The following is a 19,429-nucleotide window of genomic DNA, read 5'->3' on the forward strand; positions in this document are numbered from 1 at the left end:
ATATTGTCAAGTGGAAGAGCTGGAATCTGCCTATCTATGTGCAAATAAACTTCATTTATTTATTAGCTGAATGACGTTGGATGAACTATTTCTTAGCTTCAAACTTCCCAAGTACTAAACTAGGCTAATACTTCTCTCATGGAATTGTTCAGGGGATTAAATAAGATAAATCATACATAGCATTTAGAGCACTACGTGGCATTTGGTGTGCACTTTAATGATGCTATTCAGAACTATTTACCACACAGAGAGCAGTTACAATGCATGGTAAAAAACAGCATATAAACTATCTCAAGATGCAGAAGTGCGTGCAACATAAAGGACATATTATAAATGAATCATGTAGTAAATGATATTCTTATTTATCTCAGGCAAGAACACTCAACTACTACCTTTATGAAATTTTGATCTTGGTATCACTCCTAACTAACCATTACCCATGAAGGCATTCTTCAGTTTACTCTCAAGACTGTCTATGTGAGTGATGGCTGAGCAATCAGAAACGTACATGCATTGATTCATGTCCCATTGATCCATGTTACAAAGAGCCATAGAACTCTGAAGCATCTAGTCCATTCTCAGATGGTTCACTAGAGCAATCATGCTGAGGAAAAATACACTTTCTGCTCTGCTTTGCTCTGGTCTCCGCAACACAGACACTGCGAATGAAGGAACTACGCTGCAGGACTATCCTGTAGTTGAATGGTTAGTTGAACAGCTCACTTCCGTTTGCTTCTCTCTACCCATACACCAAGTTCATTACTATTAAAAATAAAACTATGAGATCTCAATTAAATATTTACAATGGGCAACACTGTGCCTGCAACACATAGTTCGTACAGACTTCTTTCTTTTTTCCTAAGAACCCTTATCTCTTTAGATGAGCCCAACTGCCTACTTCTCATCTTTTGCTCCTCAAATAATAATTAATATCCCATCTAAGACTCAGAGACAGTCACTGAAGCACTTAAACTAAGGTACTTGATTGACTTAGGAACAAGAACACCAAAACTGAAATCCATTAGAGGCACTCTGTGGACCATTATTGTAAAACTCCCTGGCTAAGGTAAAACTGAACTGCTTACCCCTTACCTTGCTGTAGAAGGAAATAAGATAGAATCTTCAGCCAAACTTGGTTGTTAAGGAGCTTCTGGGATCAGTGGCACAAATAATGAACTAATTTGTTGATTTGGTGGAAAGAGAAGAAAAGAAATGTTTTCTTTCTGGACTGAAATACAGTGTGTCCTACTTTGCACAGTTTAGCATCAGGAGGTTTGGATTTCCCAAAGGGCTTAACTGCTAATTAGCTGTGTGGAGTTACCGGTTGAGTATTGTTAAGCCTTACTGCCACAGTAGTTAGATGAAGCTAAAGGAATGATCTCTGTTATGTGTTGTGGCTTGACTTTACGGTGCTCTCCCTTCTATTTCTATTGTAGTATTTATGACACAGAGTTACGAAGATCATTGTGTATCTATCTTTCTCCCCCACTAGACTGGAAACTCCTTAAGTATAAGCTTTGTCCTGATTTAACTCTATTCCATGATCTTAGCTTGCCACTTAGCAGACACTTAGCAGACACTTACCAATGTGTGTTGAGTATGCAGGGACTGAGTGAGGACCACTGAGAACTATTTTCCAGGACTTTGGATAACTACACATTCAGTGAGTAAACAATCACGAAAAACCAGACACCTACTCAGAAATAAGAACTTTTTCTAAGTATGAGATCGGCAAGATATATTAGTAATTACAGAGATCAATATAATCAGAACAAAAAACTATGTTTTCTATTGTTAGTTTCTCACCAAGTAGTTAAGATGCATAGGTGACTGCTCCCATCTAAATGACCTGGACAGGAGTAGAACTGATGGGCTGAGTCCAAGATGAGTGCCATCAGGACATGCCTCTTCAGGGCTTAATTAGGGCTGAGATAAGCCTATAGAGGAGGATGACTGCACTGTGGGCAGAGCTGTCCCACCGGGAAGCAGGCACAAGAACAAACCCAGAGGATGTGCAGAGCACGCTTGGAATGGGCAATATTTACATTCGGCATGGAATCTGGCAAGCCGCTACATGAAAATATTGCAAGAACAGCCCAACAGGAGGCCATGTTGGGGTAACTGGCTACAGAGTACAATGTGGGATAGTCCCCTCTTTAGAAGAGAAAATGAAACATAATTCATCACATTCACATAACTCAGAGGGATGAATGATGGGGATTAAAAAAAAATGTCCATTCCTTCTCAAAAAGCTTGACAAGAACGCTGGGGTTCCATTATGTGCACATTTTGTAAAAACCAAATCAATAAAGGCGGACTGTCTTCCTTTTTCCTGATATTTACTAAACATGTGTTCTCTACTTATCTTGGTGGCGGATGGCATTTTCTATGAAAACTTTGTATGCCACGACTGTTTTTTTTTTCTTTTCCTATCTCTGTTGGGAATTCACCTTAGTTTATACACAGACGAGCATACTCTGCAATTTTAATTTTCTAACTCACTTCTTAGGTAGGAGGTTTTGGACTGGACTGATTACATCCTACATAACAGGGTACTTCTCAGAGCCAGTGTGCCTTGCCAGGTACTTTAAACATCACCAATATAAAAAGATAGCCATTCACGTTTCAGAACATTAATTTAGTAGACATTCCGTGGTTTCTGCTAAGAACTAGTCCTGAACAGAAGGCTGATTGGGTCTAAGAACATGGTTTAATTTTTAATGAATTCCTCAGTTTCTATTTTGTGCCTATGCTAGCCTGCTAGGGCTGCCGCAACATAAAACTCCAGCCTGGATGGCCCACACAACAGCAGCTTATATTCTCACACCTCTGGAGGCTGGAAGACCAAACCAAGGTGGCAGCAGGTGTGGGTTTTCCCGTGGCCTCTGTCTTTAGTTTGCAGACGGCCACCTTCTCACTGTGACCTCATGTGGCCTTTTCCCTGTACGCACCCATCTGTGGTACCTCTCTGTGTGTTTTCATCTCCTGTTTTTATAAGGATACCAGTCAGACTGGACTAGGGTCCACCCTAACGGCCTCATTTTAACTTAAGCACTGCTTTAAAGGCCCTATACACCAAAACAATCACGTTCTAAAGTACCGGGGAGTAGGGCTTCGGTATATGAATTTGGGGAGGGTGGGCACAATTCAGGACATAGCAGCGCCTCACAGAACATGCATGAGATTAAAGATAATTATAATTAAATAAAATTAAAAAGTGTCAGAGCTCTGTGACAGCCAGAAAGAGGAAGTGGTGGGGATGTGGGCCTTGGGTTTGTTGGTTTCTTTATGAAAGGTGCACTTGTGAGCCAGTCAGATTGGTCAGCCCTGGAAGTGGCAGCATCTCACAGGTTAGCAAGGCCCCAAGATGTCAAAGCATCAGAAAATATACAAAATAAAATGATGCCTGATACACTGCTAAAGCACATGACGCTGCGCTGGTGCTTGAGGACTGCAGGACCACTCAACAATAGACATGCAAAAAAGGTAACAAGCATGTGTTTAGCATCTCTGTGTGTGTGGATATAGAAGTGAGTGGGGCAGAGTCCTGATCTCAAGGAACTTGCAGACCAAAAGTAATGAAACTGACCTAAGGCATCAGACCAAAAAAATAAAATCTTAGAAGAGATGATCATCAATGTAAGAGGCTGACCATGATTTCAAGAACTATTAAGAAAAATGTAATGCATAGAAAATATTTAGAGACAGGACAAAGTATACAAATTTTAAGTTACTTTTGAATTATGTAAATACAGAACCATTGTTTCCAATGAAAACTTTAGCATCTGTCAATCAAAAGCCCAGAATAAAACTAAGTTTAAAATTATGAGGAATATACAGGTAAACAGATTTTAAGTTCCATCATTCACTCTTTAAATTCAGAAAGAGAGCATACTCCTCTCTCTAGCCAGTCTTGGAAACTCTAAAGATACCCTGGATTCCACAGGGCCTGGGCTGTCTGTCATCTTAAAGAAGTATTTGCTGAATTACTGAAGCTGAATCAATGCCTTTCTCCAGGTGTGTGTGTATGTGTGCACGTGTCTTCCTATATAATTTCATGCCTTTATACTTTAAAAGTCCTTGCCATTTGCCGTGGCTCTGGGGGCCAGCGTCTTTCTCCAGAGGGGAATCCCCCAAGTCCCTAGCTAGGCAGGGTGTCAGCACCCTGGAGGCAGACTGGGGAAAAGGGACCAAAGTCATTAATATAGATTTGCGTTTACCTTTTCCAGTCCAGCTCTTCCTACTGCACCTAGCATGCTCAACTTAGGAGCTGCCCAGTGTTTCTAGAACATAAAACACCACCTTTGCTGGGAGGTTGCAATGGAGCAGGGAAGCGTCCTAGGGATCCAGCTGTTCTAGACCTACTGTTTCAATAAATCTCTCTCTTTTCAGCCTTGTTGCTCATCTAAGTTTTTCACAGTACTGAGTTCTGTGGGCAAACTGGCTTATTTCTCACTGGGTTGGAAGGTGGGTTATAGTTCTCTCTGCTCTGCTAAATGTGAACACTCACTTCTCCATCACTTTTCTTATTCCAAAAAAAACAAAAAACAAAAAACAATTTCGTCTTTGATCCATTGCTTCATTCTCTCCTGACTGTTCTCCTTGTCCTTGCGGGTTAATGCATTTCAAACAGTCACGTCTGTGTATTTGGGGAAGAAAAGGAGATACACTCTATTAGTCATTCTTCCATGCTGATGAGCAGTGCATTTGGGTGGAATATGCCTCCTCATTTCTGTATCATGAATGTCTTTCACAAAATCTGACTGTAGAAGGTGCTCAATGAGAAAACATCACTAAAGAGGAGACTCTGTAGGATAAATATATACGTTGATGACAAAGTTAGATAAAGCAGTTTGGTTCAGCAAGTATTTTCTGACCATGGATTTCATACCAGGACCACTGACACATGATATGAGAGTAAATAAAACACAGCTTTTACTTCCCGTGGTCCATACTGTAATGAAACTCCCTCAGAAAGGGGTGAATCTGAAAAACTGCAGTAGGATCAAGAGTATGTATTACCAGGCTTCTTTCTAGGAGGAAGAAAAAGCCACAGAAACCTGACTATAGTCACATAATTAAGAAGTTAATGGGCAATACCCTGTGAAATTAATTTACCCTTTAACATTCTTTATAAATGTCATCTTCTTTCTTTGAAATCTCTGCAACTGTGACAAGTCGAGTCTAGGCCAAAAATAGACAAAAATTGACTGTCTTTGTGTCTTCGTTTGCTCTAATTTTAAGAGGGAAAGAATGATGATTTATTTTAGCTTAGCAACCCAAAGAAATAAAAACATGCAACTTTAGAAGAAACCTCTCCCCACCCTAAAAAATGAAAATAACTAAGTTTGGCATCAGCTGCAAAAGAATCCCTTGGAAAAAGATGAGGACTGAAGATAATTAAGAGGAATGTATAATTCTGAACTCATTACCAGAAGCCTAGCTTAGACTAATTTAAGTAAAGTGGGAATTTATTGACTCAGTAGCTGAAAAGCTTCAGGTACAGCTGGATCCAGGTGCTCAAAAAGTTGCTGTCAAGACCAATTTTCACTCTGCTCTATGGCTCTGCTCTCCTCTATACTGGTTTCACTTTCAGACAAATTTCACCTTACGTTTACACCTACCAGCTTAACAATCTGCCGAAAGAAAGGGTCTCTTTCTCCAATGGTTGTAGCAAAACTCCTGGCCACGAGTCTCTGATTTGCCAAGCCTGAGTCACATTACCTCCTGTCACCCTTGATCCTGATTGACTCGGCCCACTCAAATCACCTGGACTGAGAGTGGGGTGAAATAGTTACCCAAAGGAAATCCAAGGAGATGGTGCCAGGAAAAGGGAGGATGGCTTTGAAGCCATCAAATACAATAGCTACTACTGGTGTAACATAACACTGGCCTTGGGCTTTTGGCTGCACACCATTTTTCAAAACTATTTAAGTTGTGAAACAAGCCAGACTGCTTGGCACTGAAGGGTGGTTTTGAGTGCAGCTATTTTTGAATTATTTACTGATCTTCCACCACATTTGCCCCCAGCAATCATTAACATCTATCTCTTCCTAAAAGGCCACCTGACCAGAAAGGTTAAGAGAAACATTCAATAACCTCTAGAGAAAGAGTAGAATACTTATTTTTAGCTTTCTGGTGTTTGATAATAAAGGCTTTCAGCCTGGAATGACTTCAATGAGATGTGTACATCTGAAGGCTGCCAACAACAGAAAGGGGGAAAAGTCAAATATTTAAAGAAATCTCCTTCCTCTCATCCAAAAGAGGAAGATCCTTAAATTTTTAAAGAAAATGTTAGTCCTATTTTTAATTCCTTTTTTGGGTTCTCTAAGTCTTAGTCTAAGAAAGATATCAGGTAGCAAAAAGCTTTAAAAACCAAAGCTTTTATACCGAGGACTCATTAACTTTTTATTAACAAGTCTTTGCTAAGGGAGAGAAAGAGAGAAAGCAGATCTTTCACAGGCAATCCAGTCCTTTACAATCTCAGTACCTTCCACAGATGGCACCTGGAAGACTCCTAACATGAAATTTGCTCTGAGGAAGAAAGGCCCAAAATATCTCTTTGTAACAAAATGTGACAAAGGGGAGTTAGCATAAAATCTTATACTTGCACAGAAAGCACAACTGTTTCCCTGGAAACAGATCTGAGAAGTTATGCAAATGATATGAGTTAGTAGACATCTGACCCAAAGAATAAATGAAAGAGACAAAGTGGCTAACTGGGATACAAATCTGTTCTGTGGTGATCTATAAGAACAAATGTGCAAATCACGTCACGTGATAACCCTGGTGGTATGTGGAGTAAAGTGATGGACATACTGCTGTGGAATTCTGATGTGCCACAGTTCTGGGAATGTTCATGGTTGGTTCCTGCTCATGGTCTGACGCTGCTCAGAGTCAGTGGAAAGGAGGGATGCGAGGTGGGCCAGTGTGTCTAATGCAGTGATGGGTCCCCAGGGAAGTTGACATAAGCCTAGTCCCCTGTTTAGCCCTCCAGCCATTGTCCTGTTTGTGCTCTGCTTTGTTCTGTTTCTTTCCACCTCACTCTTCTCCTTCAGGACAGCTCAGAATGCTGTTTTCTCCTCCATCACTGACTGTACTTATCTCCTAAATAACACACCCAGGTACTATGATGAGTGAACTATAATGCTTGTAAACTAATCAAGTCTCAGAAAAAAAAAAAAAAAAAGAAAACCCCCAAAAAACAAACACCAAAAAAATCCCTTGATTATTACCCATCTTATCTTGAGAAGTCTTTTACTGGACTGATTTCTTTGTAAAATAAAAAGAGGCATTTTCAAACTAAATGCAGAATGAAGAAAGGAAAGATGGAGAATTCAAATTATTTAGTGGAATCAGATCATGAGACATATATATATATAATGTAACATCACACTATATATAATGATATTTATTATCTTAATATGTATATATACACAGACACAGACACACACACAGACACACACACACACACACACACACACACACACACACACACACACACACACACACACACTAGATTAACCTAGATTCAAATGTCAGCTCTACAGCTTACCTAACACGTGTCCGCTATTTTCCCGTAAACATCTTCCCTGCAAGCAGTTTCCCGTACAACTAACTGGCCTGAGGCCATTTTGCTGTAAAAGATAAAATAAATGATTGACAGTTACATCACACTAGAAAATGATAACAGATCAGTTTTTGCAAATCCTTTGGTGAGCTACTGTAAGCCACATACTGTTAAAATTTTCACCGTTTTCAAGAAATTTACACTCATCAGGAATCACGTAACCACTTTAGGGGCCGGGGGATAGGAGGAACTTGATTCTTTTTTGCCTCCAGCTTCTAACACTTGATAAATATGGGAAAGACAGCAAGAGAGAACAAGATGTTGTATCTAAACTGTCTAAAGAATCAATTATTAATGTTCTCAAAGGCTCTTGGGAATTACTACTCGTCTCTTACACTTGCTTAACTTCGAAAACATCTGATTCTGACGGGTAGGAGGGAGGACTGGCTCACCAAAGGATTTGCAAAGACTGGTATGCTATCATTTTCTAGGGTAATAAGACCACAACTGTCAATCAACCAGTTATTTTTAAATTTTAAAGCAAAATGGCTGTACAGCCAGTTAGTTGTGTAGTGAAATTACTTGCAGGAAATGTATTTATGGTGTAAATACCTAGAACGTTACTGACACTATCACCTGGGGCAAGTTATTTAACTTCTCTGAACTTTCCTTTACTTATCTTTGTAAGGACGATTATACATAAAAGAAGACACCTAAAAAGTGAATATTTACTGAATATCAAGTACACTGTAAGCTCTCAATAAACGGTGGTAGTTGCTATGGCAGCAGATACGACCAAAACATTCATATTCTCAAATGCATCAGAGCTGAGCTGTTACTTAACACATAACGTTCTCCTTTGTTATATGAGAAATAGGACTAAAATCCAAGTCTCTTTACTACCGGAATATATATACTCTTTCCACCATTCCAGACAGGCTTTGAAGAATATTTACACCTGAACATGGGAATGTATGATGTTCTAAAAATTCACTTTAAACCAAATAATAAAATTGAAATTGAGAGTGTTTTCGACCCTGGAATCCATCCTGAGTCTCCATCCTGAAATCCAGTAAGAGACAGCAAAGCAGAGTTTCCATCTTTCTAGTGCTCCCCACTGAGATAAAAGCATCACTCAGTGCTGGAGGCCAACAGAGCAAATAATTACACTGAGTGCTCTTTCCACGGCCAACGAATCAAGAAGTGAAATTTGCTGTGGATGTACCTGAATGCCTGGGACATCAGCTGTCCTAAGAGAAGTCATTACATTAGACACTGAATATCCCGAGGATACAAATTGAAATGAGAAACTATTCTTGCTTACAGCCCCTAGAAGGAATCATAGCACATGCTCGTTGAGGACAAAATGTCAGGGAAAATAAATTCCATGAAGAAGGACATAGTGCTAGAAAAACCCAAAGAAAGGAATGATTAGTATGTGCTGGCTTGGGGATGTGAAAAGGATAGGATGGGGGTAAGGACAGGATAGTTCTTTATCCTAGAATTTCTAGGAGGTGAAAAATGGGAGCCTCACAAGTATGTAGAGAGAGAGAGACAGAGAGAGAGAGATGAAGAAAAACCAAGTAGTACCATCAAGATAAAAAGGCAGAGCAAAATAATTTAAGTCAAACACTGTGTACTGACTCATCATTTCACAAAATAATCCAGACCAGCAATGCAGTCATTAACATTTATTCATTCTTGGAGATAATTAAAGCTTTAGTGTCACCCCAACTAAGTATCTATCTCCATAGTCAATTCTGCTCTCCTTCCAAAAGAAAGCTGTTCTAATGCATTAAAGAAGTAAAGCTCCAACTTGATAGGTTTTTCTTTAGAAATCTATCATTTCTACGATTTTTAGAAAATAACTCACCAATGAACACAACTAAGGTTTTCAGGTCTGTTGCTTTAAAGAAAAGTCAACATTGGTGAGGACTTCCAGAGTTGATAACTCCTACAAAATGAAAATTTAATATGTCTGCATCAGCTAAGTCTCCCAAAACAAATTTGCAAGATTGCCTCTGACTTTCACCATTTTATTCTTTCAGTAATAGTCCAGATGGCACAATCCATTGGGCACTGACATGATAATGAAGAAATTAGTTAAGAAAGTCAAAATGTGATTTATTTAAGGAAAAAAATCAGTATCAATGTGTAATGATCTCAAGTTCAAATGACACCATATGAAAAGAGCAATTAACATGCGTTTATCTCCCTAGAAGATCTCAATTTCATATGTTCAGTTACTTATGAGGAATAAAAGCTAAGGACACATTAAAGAGTATTAAAACCTATAAGGTACCTTGAAAATGAGAGGAATGACTTATCTATTAACGAAAGTAACAGGAATTCAACAAATACCTTTTGGGGACCTACTAAAAATCCTTGTGCCGTGTGCTACAGAGCCTCGGACACATGTAATTACTCATAGTCTTGCAACAGATGACCTATCTGGGAAGAAAGAGAACGTCTAAGTCTGGCCCTAATTAGGACCTCTGAAGGTGATAATAAAAGTCATAATATTATTGGTATTAACTATAATAATTTTCCCATTTATTGCTCATTTTCTATGTGCCACACACAGAAATACTGAATTTCCCAGTAGCACCAACATCAAAAGTTAAAGATAAAGCCCAAATAGCCCATTTTTTCTTGTTCATCTCTTGGGTACACATTATCTACAGCTACCCAACCCTGTAAAACTATTTATATTTTTAACACATGACCAGTAACAATTTCTACCTTTCATTATCTAAGCTACACAGATTTCTAACATCTCTTTTATGTCCTAGAGCTGCCTTTTCAAGGGATGCTCCTTCATCAAATTTTTTCTGACTCTGTTAAGTAAGGCTTGAGGTTAGATTTTTTAAAAATGGCAGAAATAGCTCTAATTCCGAGGAGCTCATATTTCTATGGTTCTAAATATGGGTAGGACACTTTTCTACTTCTGCCTAATTTCTTCCCATCTTACACTCAACGCCTTAGTCAAGACCTCATTGGAGGAGGGTATAGCTCAAGTGGTAGAGTGTGTGCTTAGCATGCATGAGGTCCTGGGTTCAATCCCCAGTACCTCCTCTAAGAATGAATGAATAAATAAGTAAATAAATAAATAAACAAACCTAGTTACACCCCTCCCCAAAACAACAAAAAACAAACAAAAACCTCATCAGGTTTTGTCGGTAAAAAGAACACAATGAAGCAGCAACTTTGGGAACTAGATTATTGGTGACCCTCTGGTTCCTTTCATGAGTCTTAACTATTAATGCTAAACTTGCCCCAGACTTGACTTTGCATTATTTTTTTTATAAATGTATTACTTTCTACATGGCTAAATTTTCTCCCTCTTGATAAATTTCCAGAAAGTTCTTCACATGCGCTGGTTTTTCTCATCCAGGATTTTTCTTTCTTTCATGGCTTAGATTTTTACATTTTGGAACAATTTGGCATCATCTCTAAATCTGAAGAGTCCAGATGCTTAAAGATAATAAGATAAAATTCAACACCAGCTGGGATTCCTCAGACTTACAGACAGTTGTTTGTTTATGGCCACACTCTGTTTTCTGCCTTTTATACTGTTCCTTAACCATGCCAAAATGGTCCCAACATTGCCATGCACAGTTCCTTTTTGTAAAAATGTAAGAGTGGTTTTTGGAAATATTAAATAATATATACATCAATTGTTCTTTCCCCCAAAACCCTAAAAATAAATTACAATACTAGTGAGGTTCAATATTTCTTCACAGAATCTTGGCTATATGGTTGTGCCTTCACCCTGTGTTTAACCATGAATCCTGTCAGATTCCTGGGTAGGGATGAGAGAACTAGACATTCATCATGGTTCTTAGAGTCTTTTCCAGAAAGCTCCTTAAGAACAGAAATCTGTTTTTTTTAGGCATAATGATTTTTGTCCAGCAAATTATGTTTTGGCCATTGTTAATGATTTGCTCTTGAGTTCTGTTCATAACTTACACAGAACAGTTCATCTCCAGAGATTTACTTACAGCTGTTGTTCATACAACAATAAAGTGATTCTGTTGTGTTGGAAAGAGTCTTGGCTCTAGCTGAACATCAGAGGGAGAAGCCACCATGTTCTGAGTGAAAGGTAATCGAACTACTCCAGAAAACCAACACATCTGGTAGTCAGAGAGGATTCCTATTTGTAGACTTTGATAGACTTATTTATGGATGTGGACAGAATTTCCCCTCTCTAGAATGGCGTTATTTGGAGTGGAGGACAAAATCACTTAATATAATATTCACTTAAAATACAAAATAGCAAATTCAGATGTCCAAAAAGTACTCCAGGGAAATGGCACCACCATTTACAGTTACCCTGAAAGAGAAAACAGTTCCTGGGCTGAGTTTGCGTGACGAACTGTAACGAAAGCTAAAGCTGAAATCAAAGCATTCAAATATTCTCAATTGTTATTGTCTCTTTTAACATTCCGGTAAAAATAAGAGCTTGCTTTTCATCTTGGTCACATCAAATTGATTTAACTACAATTTAAAATAAGCCATTTGTCTATAAATATGGTGAGAGTCCAAGACATAGCTAAACTTATCATTTCCCCAGTAGTCTTTATCTATAGAAAAATAATTATCTAGAACATATGCCAGAGAGTTCAACTGGCTGACATTAGAATTCTCTACTATTTCTAATCACTTCATGGTGCTATTTTACAATGAGAGTGACAACCAAGATGCGGTGAAGAATCACGCAAAGCAAAGATAATTTAAATATATATTTGGTTATGTGACAACTGAGTTTCCCTTCCTGTTCCTCAGCGTGGCTGACTGTGTAGTTACTAGATGCCAGTTGCTCTGTCACTTTGTTGGAGAGTTGTGTCAAGAAGAGGACAAAAAAAGGACTGGCTTTTTGCAAATGTTCATGTTGCTTGCAAATATAGTCAACATTTCTTGTTTTCTCCAAGAATTTATTTTTTCAGAATTGAACTTTAAGAACTACCGATACTTTCTGTTCTTCCTTATGTACTGCTCATAAATTTCCCCTTTGGATTCTTGAATTATCTATGGGATATTATAAAAGCAAAATATTACAAGCATGATTCCTGCCAAAAAATATTACAATTGTTTTCAAAAGTAATCTATTTCTCTCTGGATTTCTAAAGAATCCATGCGAGCCATTCCAATGGTAGATGAAAAATATTTCACAGCAAGATGTCAGCTTCAGAAAAGAGCATCTTAGACTCTCAGAAGCATCTTAGGATTACCTACATAGTCTTACAGTCTCCCCAGAAAAATATTCCACATTACTTACTCTTATTATCTTTAAGCTGACTTCAGATGTAACAGGTTTAAATCATAAGGCACTTTGAAAACTGTTCTCAAAAACTTTTCAATGCAAAATATGTACTTATTAAAACTTGCATTGAGCCAGTCCATATAACCATGCTTTCTCCTTTTTCTTCTTACCTGTGCAGCTACCCACAAGATAAGTTTAAGTCTACATAGATCATTTCTCCATGACACTAACAAATATTCACACAACCCTTAGAAGAATAAAAGCTAAGAGGCAGGACATATTCAAATTATTTCATTTAAAGGCAACTTAAATTTTAAGCTCATATATACTGTGCAGTTTTCATACACATGCCTGAAAACAACAAGGCATCAAAGAGAACTGTGTACCCAGTTAGAGGACCAAAACAACAATAATGTATGAGTAACGATCCCACATCCAGTAATATGAAATATAATAATTCCTATTTCTATGCAAGTGGAGTAACTCAACACATCACTGGTTAGGGCCTCCTTTATTATCAAACTTACTAAGAGTAAGGATAGAACAGAGGGAATGTGACAATGAATATATATATGTTCATGTATAACTGAAAAATTGTGCTCTACACTGGAATTTGACACAACATTGTAAAATGATTACAACTCAATAAAAATGTTAAAAAAAAAAAAGAACAGACAGGAAAAAAATGGTCTGAATGGATTTAAAGATGTTTTCCTGAGCCTATGATCTGAGGCTGATGGAATACTATTTAGCTTTAAAAAAGCAGGAAACCCTGCCTTTTGTGACGTGGGTGAGCCTGGAGGACACTATGCTAAGTGAGAGAAGACAGACACAGAAGGACAAATATTGTATGATACCATGCATACGAGGGATCTAAAAATTAGTCAAACTCATAAAATCAGAGAGTAGAATAGTGGTTACCAAGGGCTGGGGTGATAGTGAAGTGGGACATATTAGTCAAAGGGTACAAACTCTCAGTTATACAAAATGAGTAAGTTATAGAGATCTGTACAGCACAGTGCTTATAGTTAACAATACTGTATTGCATACTTTAAAATTTGCTAGAAGGGAAGCTCTTAACGTTAAATGTTCTTACCGTAAGTAAGTAAGTAAGTAAATAAATAAAGAGAGCGAGAGGAAACTTTAGGAGATGATGGATATGTTTATGTCATAGATATTGGTGAAGGTTTAACCTGTTTATACTTCCAAACTCGTCAAGTTGAATGTATTAAACATGTATAGCTTTTTATGTTAGTCATTTCTCAATAAAGTAGTTTAAAAAAAGACATGAGGTTAGCCAAACCCACACAGAATAGGCAGTATTAGGTAACTCTTCTAACTACAAATATTGCTCTTGCCAATTGGCAGCAAGCCATTTGGATGAGAGCATGTTAAAAGTGACCAATTCTGATGAAGAATGGAATTAAGTTGCAAAAGAGCAGCAAAAAGATGCAACTCCTTAAGTATCAATGTGCTGTGATGGGGAACCTTCCAAAGCTAATAAAAGACAAAAGACAGAAATATATGAAATGCAGGAATGGCTGACTAGGAACCCCCAATTAATTTCTGATTTGGAACAGGCACCAGCCTTTTTGGCTCCTGAGAGTTAGTTTAGTAAGTTCAATTTTCAAACCCATTTAATAATCTGATTTGATAGGGACACTTTTATTTGCTAGCTGCCAAGAGGCAGTCTTGCAGACTTATTTGATCTCAGTGGGCTGCTTCACAAGGATGGCACAATTCAAGTTTAATGAAAACCTACACTATTTACAATGAGCTGAGAAGAGCGTTCTGGTTTATTTCCTGCTGTGGCTAATCTGGAAATACAGTAACTTCCCAGTCATTCCGTTGAAGAAAAGTAAACTCATCCAATAGGTGAAGGTTTATTTCACCACAATCTAGAATAAATGAAATATTGAATGTCCAGAATATGAGAACATTCAAATACCCACCACTGATTTCATCCCTTGAACCTGAGGGGGTCCAGTCATATAACACCATTGCAACCTCCTAAGCTACCTCAGAAGCTGAGAAGGCAATTCTGGGGAAAAGCAATGCTGTGATTGGACACTGTCCTACCCAAGGTCATCTCTTGTTTCACAGTTCAACAATCAGCATGGAGTGTTCATCCAAAGATTTTTTTCTCTGATGTTTGGACCATAAAAAACAGGAGGTGAAATGCACAATTCCAAAATCAAAATAATTAGAGAAGTCTTGGTTGTTTAGCTGGAAGAAGCTATTTATCAGAAGATGGGGGAAATAAACAAACAAAAAATTGCCAAATCCCAAACTACCATTAGTTGTATTATCTATGTAGCAGGATTCTTTGACCTGATTCTGGGCTTGGATCTCAGGTGCTGAGAGAGGATGGAATTACATCATCACTTTCTCAATACAGCTGTTTCCACCTGAGGTCGATGTGAGCATTACTTGGCCACCACGACATACATATTATGCAAGGGTGCAGCCTGGTGGAGCTGGATAATTTCCATCCCTCCACATAACTGTTAACATCCCTCGATCTTAGGGGTTGAGGAGGCTCTTGGCTTGGAGTAAAGGAACTAGAAGGAGTTAGATTCTTCTTTCTAATCCCTTCTCCCAACCACAAGCAAACAAAACCAAACCAACCAACCAAACAAACAAACAACAGATAAACTGGGGCGGGCTCGATTGAGGCCAGACTGCAGAAAAAATAATCAGAGCCCTTGAAGGGGAATAGAAAGCTCTGTGCAAGCAGGTTGGCCGCGGCACCCAGGAAAACACAAGTGCTGGCCTGGAATCCAGTCCAGCCCTGCTGCCCTGCTTAAGGCAGCCCTCTTAAACTCTGGCGTTAAAAGTGAGGTTCTGAACTAGCAGGTCTGAAGTGGGCCCAGATACTGCATTTCTAATAAATTTCCAGGTGATGCTGATAGGATCAGTTCATGGATCACGCTCTGTGCATCACGGCTTTAGGGAGCATACATGGGCACCCTGAAAGCGCTAACTTAACCGTTCTTAAATCTAGAGATTAAAGATTTTTCCCTTGTAGGATGGTCTACATACAACAAAACAGCCTCCTTTCCCCAACAATCGCACTACCCTCCTCTCACCCATGACATCACTCATCACAATTGGATTCCGATTTTAGTAAAATTAATAAAGCTAGTAGATCTCTTGTTTCATTAGCAGCTCTGCAGGAGAACATGAGAGAGAGAAAGGAGAAGCAGAAAGAGGCAGGAGAGCAAGCAGTGGGTAGCAAGTCCTTCCACAAAAGACCACAGGAATTGAGCCCAAATCACCACAAGAAATATCAGGAAAGGAAAATTACTAAAAAAGACCAAAAACTGACAGTAAAGTAGATGGGGATCCAGATCATTATAATTTGGGGATCTTAACACAAAGAGATTGGGAAACTACTAGACATAATGCCAGACACACAAATTAAATCTACAGCAGAGCACCTAACTGAACCTGTGAAGCAGAGAGCTCCTGAAAGTTTCCAGGAAACACTGAATGATAATTAGAAACTAAATACAATAATATTAAAAATGCCAATGATACTGTTTTTATTTCACAACTACCATCGCTGTTTCACGTTAATAAATGTTAAAACAGTATCAGGCACTTCATGGCTCAATCTCAATCTGTGTGTCCAACCTTATTTTTAATGAAGATCTTAACACTGCCAATCAAGAATTCTTCCAATATGATGCAGATTGGAACTGTGCTGGAAGTGCATGAGGAACTGTTACTTGAAGAACTAGATTTACCATCAGAACAGAAACTCGAGCGTGAAGCTCAGCTTAATGTGACGGACAAATCTTTCATGTTCAGCCATTTTTGTTGATGTACGTTGTCATAAAAATCCCCGAATTGGAGTGCCTTTGAATAGGCTAAGCACTATTGAGTTGACCACAGTTCCCAGTTCAGATGAGCAATTTAGTAAATTTATTCGCTTGGATTCCAAATGCATTTCAGTTACAAACCCGTATTGAAGTATTTTAAGGAGATAAGTTCTCTTTTTCATTGGTCAACAAAGTATGAGTAGTTCTCAGATTTGTGTTTAGACGTGAAGTTAATTCTCTGATTTATTGATGGCAAGGAGCTCAATATTTACTCAGGGACATAGGACTTATACACAACTGGCTACAAGACAAGACGGAGCATAATAACTGCTATCAAAGAGGCCAAATAACAACAAGTGTTTTGAGAGCACAGAGGAAAAACAGTTCAGGACAGTTTTCTTCAAAATGCTCTCTGTTGAAGAATGGGCAGAATTTAACAATCAGAATGACCTGGAAGTCTGGAAGAGGGATACTGAGGAAGGAAAAGATAAAATCCCAGATGTGGGAAAATGCAGGGCATCATCGAGGAAAAACAAGAAACTGGAACAAAGTGGACTTGAAAGACAGTAACAGGAAAAAAGAGAACACATTTTGTTAGAGCAAAATGTCATTCTGCTGCAGCTCTCATCTGCTCCCTTGCTCTCTCTCATCTGAGAGCAATGCAGCTATTAAACACCAACATCTGGACCTGCTTATCTGTGTTCTGGTCCTAATTATTACCATCTTACCAAGGCCAAAGTCCTCCTGCTCATTCATCTTCTTTTGATCCCTGTTCACAAGGAAGCACCACACAACTCTTGTTCATGAACCCCATCAAGCACTGTCCCCTCCACATGCTCAGCACCAGCCTCCTTACCTGCTGCTAAGGCTCTGGTCTGTCTGTCTCTTCTCTAAGCCTGCCAGCCATGGCCCCAGCACACCCAAGTCCCCAGAGCTTGGCCATTCACTGTCTCCTGCAGCCAGAGCACAGACTTCTAACTTGTGACTATCCGTTTTCTCTAGGGTTTCTCTAATCGCTTTCAATCAAGTCTATGGGATTTCCATATTTCTTTTTTTTTTCATTTTCTTTTTATTGAAGTATAGTCAGTTTACAATGTCGTATAATTTCTGGTGTACAGCATAGTGTTTCATATATATGTTCCTCTTCATATCTTTTTCATTATAAGTTATTACAAGGTATTGAATATAGTTCCCTGTGCTATACAGTAGAACCTTGTTGTTTACCTGTTTTATGTATAGTAGGTAGTATCTGCAAATGCTAAACTCCCAATTTATCCCTCCACCCCCACCTTCCCCCTCTGGTAACCATAAGTTTGTTTTCTATGTCTGTGAATCTGTTTCTGTTTTGTAAATGAGTTCATTTATGTCATTTTTCAGATTCTACATATAAGTGCTATCATATGGTATTTTTCTTTCTCTTTCTGTCTTACTTCACTTAGTATGACAATCTCCAGGTCCATCCATGTTGCTGCAAATGGCGTTATTTTTTATGGCTGAAGATTGTGTGTGTGTGTGTGCGTGTATCACATCTTCTTTATCCAGTCATCTGTTGATGGGCATTTAGGTTGTTTCCATGTCTTGGCTACTGTAAACAGTGCTGCTATGAACTTTGAAGTGCATGTATCTTATCAAATTAAGAGTTTTTCCCAGATAGATTACCAGGAGTGGGATTGCTGGATCATAGGGTAAGTCTATTTTCAGTTTTTTTAAGGATATTCCATACTGTTTTCCATAATGGTTGCACCAAACTACATTCCTACCAGCAGGGTAGGAGGGTTCCCTTTTCTCTACACCCTCTCCAGCATTGATTTTTGTCACCCTCTTAATTTCTATGTATAATCTACATGACATTGTTTCATACACCTTTATTTTAATATCATGTTCTGTTATTTCACATTTGTTCATCTGTCTTTGTTTTTTTGTTTGTTTGTTTGTTTTTTGTGGGGGGAGGATTTTTTTTTAACTGAAGTACTGTCAGTTACAATGTGTCAGTTTCTGGTGTACAGCACAACGTCCCAATCATGCATATATGTACATATATTTGTATCCTGAAATTTCTGTTAACCTTCCCATAGATTTTATTTTATAAGTTTTATAACTGTGTTCATTCCTGTTTTGAATTAATATAAGTGGAATCACACAGCAGCATTTTGGCCTAAAAATTATGTTTAAAACATCAATTTTAATGGCTGTAGTTTACTCAATGTTTTGAAAAGTTCTGTAATGTCTACTTTATAAATAAAACACATTTCTCTCTCTCTCCATTTTTCTTGGTTTCTCTTCTGCCTTTGTAACTAACTTTGGATAAGGTCATGATCTGTTTTGCTGTTTTACTTTGTTTTACTATCAATTCAAGTATCCAACATGATGTTGAACATGACATGAGTTTTTGTAAGTAATTACTGAATAATGAGTTATGGAGAATTTCCACAGTAAATGGCTAGAATAAATTTTAAATAATTATGTGAAAAATGCTGGAGAAAATAATGTTACACTGAATGCAAACTTACCAGAGAAGACGCTAGGTATCTTGGAAAGAAAGCTTTTGACAGTACGAATAGGAATTCCATTTTTTTCATCTTGCATGCGTGCTATGACGTCTTCCATCTAAATAACAATAATAAAATAATTAAAACTTTTTAAAAGTTGAATTTTTGGGAAAAAAATCAGTTCTCACAATAATTTTGTATACTAGTTTTGCCTAAGAATGATGTCATATTCTTGTCTTTTTGCACTTTGTCACATTAATATTTTCAGTTTGGTTAAAAGATG

The 19,429-nt window shown here is 38.1% G+C and overlaps 1 protein-coding gene across 8 annotated transcripts in view; it reads right to left on the reverse strand.

Moving 5' to 3' along the window:
• Nucleotides 1-19,429, reverse strand: part of RGS7 (regulator of G protein signaling 7) — a 242,979-nt gene that overhangs the window by 105,441 nt on the left and 118,109 nt on the right. For 5 of the 8 annotated variants that reach the window (XM_064477204.1, XM_064477203.1, XM_031438549.2 and 2 more), the window contains one exon: nt 19,168-19,264. In XM_064477204.1, the coding sequence (XP_064333274.1) occupies nt 19,168-19,264 (97 nt within the window). Of the gene's footprint in view, nt 1-7,555; nt 7,638-19,167; nt 19,265-19,429 lie in introns of all 8 variants that reach the window. The other 3 variants (XM_010992081.3, XM_031438552.2, XM_064477205.1) reach the window with 1 other exon arrangement.

This window comes from Camelus dromedarius, chromosome 21 (assembly GCF_036321535.1).
Source record: "Camelus dromedarius isolate mCamDro1 chromosome 21, mCamDro1.pat, whole genome shotgun sequence".
Taxonomy (NCBI): domain Eukaryota; kingdom Metazoa; phylum Chordata; class Mammalia; order Artiodactyla; family Camelidae; genus Camelus; species Camelus dromedarius.